The sequence below is a fragment of the Coffea arabica genome, chromosome 9e, assembly GCF_036785885.1.
Source record: "Coffea arabica cultivar ET-39 chromosome 9e, Coffea Arabica ET-39 HiFi, whole genome shotgun sequence".
NCBI lineage: Eukaryota > Viridiplantae > Streptophyta > Magnoliopsida > Gentianales > Rubiaceae > Coffea > Coffea arabica.
The window spans coordinates 10352866-10357939 of record NC_092327.1 but is presented as its reverse complement, the minus strand read 5'-3'; the positions used below and the strand labels follow the sequence as shown (position 1 = coordinate 10357939).

At 40.5% G+C, this 5074-nt stretch overlaps 1 protein-coding gene across 1 annotated transcript; it reads left to right on the top strand.

Annotated features, from left to right (window-relative positions):
* Positions 1 to 394: 394 nt before the first annotated feature.
* On the top strand, positions 395 to 991 carry LOC140014594 (uncharacterized). The gene has a single exon (XM_072065660.1). It carries the CDS (start codon positions 395 to 397, stop codon positions 989 to 991), a length of 597 nt encoding a protein of 198 aa, XP_071921761.1.
* The last annotated feature ends 4083 nt before the right edge of the window (positions 992 to 5074 follow it).

Sequence of the window (5074 nt, the reverse complement as noted above, 5' to 3'; positions counted from 1 at the left end):
CACGGAAGATAACTGCTGGAGAAAGGAAAGGAAATACTTACGTTGTGGGAGTGCGGAGCATCAAATTGCCAACTGTCCAGTTTTACCACGAGAAACGAGAGGGACTCCGCAATCATCAAAGACCAACCCTGGGCAATCCAAGGTGGAAGGGACGAGACCAAAGGTGCCAGCTCAGGTGTACTCTTCTGAGCAACACCGAGTCCCTGACTCATCTGAGATCGTAGATGGTACGATCCCTGTCTGCCACCGTGTAGCTAGGATTTTGATAGATCTCGGTGCTACCCATTCCTTTGTTAACCCCGATTTTATGTGTGGAATTGATATAAAACCTGTTAGCTTGCCATATGACTTGGAAGTTAGTACTCCTACAGGGGACCAATGTCTAATTACGAGTATGATGTATGCTAATTGTCAAATTTGGATAGGAGAGAGAAAACTATTGGAGAATCTTGTAAACTTAGCTATTAAGGGGTATGATGTTATATTGGGTATGGATTGGTTAGCTAAGTATGATGCCCAACTTGACTGTAAGAGGAAAGTGGTAGAATTTCGTATATCTGGGGAGGAGACTTTAAGGTTATATGTAAGGGGTAGTTTAGTCTCATCTGCATTGATTTCGGGTATTCGGGCTAGAAAACTACTGAGTAGAGGGGCACAAGGGTTCCTGGCTTTTCTTATAAACACTCCCACCGATAAGTTGAGGGTAGAAGATGTACTGGTAGTGAATGAATATCCGGATGTGTTCCCTGATGAATTAGTGACCTTACCTCCGGAGAGAGAGATAGAGTTCAAGATTGATTTGTTACCGGGGACGTCACCTATCTCTAAGACCCCATATCGGATGGCACCTGCTGAACTTAAGGAATTGAAATTGCAGTTGCAATACCTGTTAGAGCGAGGGTTTATCCGAGAGAGCGGATCTCCATGGGGAGCCCCTGTACTATTCGTTAAGAGGAAGGACGGGAGCTTGAGCCTGTGTATAGATTATTAGGGGTTAAACAATGTGACTATTAAGAATAAATACCCACTGTCCCATATCGATGAATTGTTTGACCAACTGCAAGGAGTAGTGGTATTTTCGAAGTTAGACCTCCGACAAGGATACTATATCAGGAAGGAGGATGTACCAAAGACTGCCTTCAATTCTAGATATGGGCATTTTGAGTTCGCAGTCATGCCCTTTGGGTTGACCAATGCCCCTGCCGCCTTTATGGATTTGATGCATGGGTTTTCAAACCCTACCTGGACCGATTTGTTGTTGTGTTTATTGATGACATTTTGGTCTATTCAAAAACCCGAGAGGAGCATGAGCAGCACTTGAAGTTAGTCTTACAAACCCTAAGAAATCATCAGCTATATGCCCAATTTAGTAAGTGTGAATTTTGGCTGGAGAAAATCTCTTTCTTGGGGCATGTGATTTCGAAAGAGAGTATCACTGTAGACCCGGCGAAAGTAGAGACCGTGATTGAGTGGAAAAGGCTTGAAAATCCCACCAAGATTCGAAGTTTTCTAGGGTTGGCAGGTTATTATCATCGGTTTATTAAGGATTTCTCAAAACTTACCGGTCCTTTAACTGATTTGACAAAAAAGAATGGTCGTTTTCTGTTGGACGCAAGGTGTGAAGTTAGTTTTCAAGAATTGAAGCAAAGGTTAACCACGGCCCCTATTCTAGTCTTGCCTAATGGTAAGGATAGTTTCACTGTTTATACTGATGCTTCAAGGGAAGGATTGGGGTGCGCGCTAATGCAAAATAAGAATGTGATTTCTTTTGCCCCTAGGAAGTTGAAATCTCATGAACAAAACTATCAAACCCACGACTTGGAGTTAGCAGCCGTGGTCTTTGCCCTAAAAAAGTGGAGACACTACCTGTACGGGGTAACTTCTGAGGTTTATTCTGACCATAAGAGCCTTAAGTACCTATTTTCCCAAAAGGAACTGAACATGAGGCAACGACGATGGATGGAATTTTTGGAGGACTATGACTGTACGATTAACTACCATCCAGAGAAGGCTAATGTAGTAGCCGATGCCTTAAGTCGGAAGGCTCAAATAGCCGGGTTAATGATCAAAGAGTGGGAGATGTTAGGAGCAGTTAGTGAGTGGAACCCTAGTTTGGAACGTAAAAAGGTGATCTTTGGGAATATCCGGGTGACATCTGCTATACTAGATCGAATCAAAGAGGCCCAGAAGGAGGATCCAATGGTACAAAAGTGGAGGGAAAAGGTAGAGAAGGGGGAATTGCCTGATTTCAATTTGAGCCCTGAAGGAATTTTAAAGTATCAGAACCGAGTAGTGGTGCCTAAGGATGAAACATTGAAAAAGGAGATTTTGGAGGAAGCCCATCGATCGAAATATACGATCCATCCGGGTAGTGGTAAGATTTATCAGGATTTACGAAGGTTGTATTGGTAGGATAACTGAAAAGGGAAATTGCCCAATATGTGCAAACCTATCTCGTCTGCCAGCAAGTTAAGGCTGAATATCAAAAACCCTCTGGTTTGTTGCAACCTCTTGAGATACCTGAATGGAAATGGGAAAACATCACGATGGACTTTGTTTCTAGATTGCCAAGGATGCAAAAGGACATGATGCCGTTTGGGTGATCGTTGATCGGTTAATCAAATCGGCCCATTTCTTACCTGTGAACATGAAGTATTCCTTGGAGAAGTTGGCTCGGTTGTATATGGATGAAATTGTGAGACTACATGGGGTCCCAGTGAGTACAGTTTCAGACAGAGATCCTCGTTTTGTATCTAGATTTTGGCAAAAATTTCAGGAGACCTTGGGGACCAAACTCAACCTTAGTACCACCTATCACCCCCAGACAGATGGACAGTCTGAGCGAACTATTCAAACCCTCGAGAATATGTTAAGGACTTGCATCTTAGATTTTGGGGGTACTTAGGGCCAACACATGATGTTAGTGGAGTTTGCCTACAACAACAGTTACCATTCGTCAATTCAAATGGTACCATACGAGGCTCTCTACGGACAAAAGTGCCGATCACTGATTTATTGGGATGAAGTGGGGGAAAAGAAGATTCTAGATCCAAAAACCATTCCATGGATGGAGGATGCACAAGAAAAGGTCAAGTTAATACGTCAGAGACTTCAAACAAGTCAAAGCCGACAAAAGAGCTACGCGGACAACCGAAGGAAAAATTTGGAGTTCGAAATTGGAGACCTTGTCTTTCTTAAGATCACACCGTTACAAAGCATCCAGGTGGGTAGAGGAAAGAAACTTCAACCAAGATTCGTAGGACTCTTCAAAATTCTCCAAAGAGTTTGAAAAGTAGTGTACCGACTCGAGCTACCATCAAGTTTGTCTAGAATTCATGACGTCTTCCATGTCTCGATGCTCAAAAAGTATTATCCCGATCCCACTCACATTTTACAACCGGAGGAGATTAAGATAGATGAATCACTCACTTATAAGGAGAAACCTGTGCAGTTACTCGACCGAAAGGTTAAGGAGCTGAGAAACAAACAAATCCCATTGGTGAAGATTTTGTGAAGAAATCACGGAGTAGAAGAGGCAACCTGGGAAGTAGAAGAAGAGATGCAAAAGAGATACCCTGAGCTGTTTATTACTCAAGGTGAGAAATTTCGAGCACGAAATTCTTTAAGGGGAAGAGAGTGTGAGAACCTGAAATTTTCTTAATTTCTAGGCATTATTTTATTTCTTTGCACACATTTTCTATATTTTTCTTTATTATATTATTTTTTTTGATATTTTTATAAGTGAATATAGTTTTTAAATCATTTTTCTAGTATATAGTTAGTTCTTGAGACAATAGTAGTGTATATTGGACGTGGGACCCGCTAGTGCGTTAAGTGTGATAAATTTTGACGACTAGGTCAAGTTGTGAGGCCCCAGTCCGTTCGTAAGCTGATATGAGGGTTATTCGTTAATCGGTGGGGTGGTTTCGGGTTTTTTATCGCCCGCCTTTTCTACATTTTTCTTTATTGGAAATTTCCCCAGATAATTTTTCTGAGTAAATATAGGTTTTAGATGAGTTTTCAAGTATCGGTTAGGTTTTGAGAAATTAAGAACGTATATCGGACGTGGGACCCACTAGTGCGAAAAGTTCGGAAAAATTCGGCCAATAAGATTAAGTTTCGGATACTGTGTAAAATTTATCGGGTGTTAAGAGATAAGTAGAGGTTGTGATGTGATTGTTGAGAGAGAGAATAAAAGGATAGAGATGCTTTAAATAGAGTGACAAGTGTCACTATCTCATTGGTTGGACTTGTTAGACAATTATTGACTTTTTTGACTTTTTTACCATTTAGTTAAATATCTCACAAAAAAATTACAAAAATTCACTCTTTTCTTCTCCTCCATGGCCGGCTCTCTCATGAGCAAAGAAGAAAGAAAACTCTTCCCATTTCTAGCTTCCATCTAGCTCAAATCTTCCAAAACAATCACATAAACTTGGTTCTACTCCATAAAATCTCTTCATTAGGTGATAGTTAGTAGTTTGGTGAAGTGTTTGGAGAAGCTAAGGTGTCAAGCAACTCTCTCTCTCTTGTTTTACTAGGTGAGTAGTGAATGAACCTTCTCCTTTATCTAATGAAGCTTAATTGATGCCTAGTGATAGTTCAAGTGATGACTTTTGTGGTTTATTTCTTGTTTTTGGATGAATTGATGAAGTTTTCAATTTATTGATGAATTTTCCGGTTTAATTGTGATCATGATGTTGTGGTTATCTATGATGGTTGGAATTGATGGCTAATAACTCTAGTAGGTGTAAATGATTGATAATTGCAATCAATTTCTGTTTTGGAAGAAATTCTGGAAAATTAGGGTTCTTGGTTCTTCATTCTGTCCGAAATTTTTGGTCCTAGATAGAGGCCAAATTGGCCTTTTCTTAAAACATGAAAGTTGTAGGTATTGATGTGTTTGTGGTGTCTGTAAAATTTCATGTCATTTGGAGTAGTGTAGAGTGAGATATGTCGATTTTACTGTTGCTGTTCTGGGTTGATCAGAATGTGTGAACTGCGTTTGAACTCGTCTGTTTTGACTGGCATTGCTTTCGATTTGGATGTTGAGGTTTTCGGATGAAATGTAGCC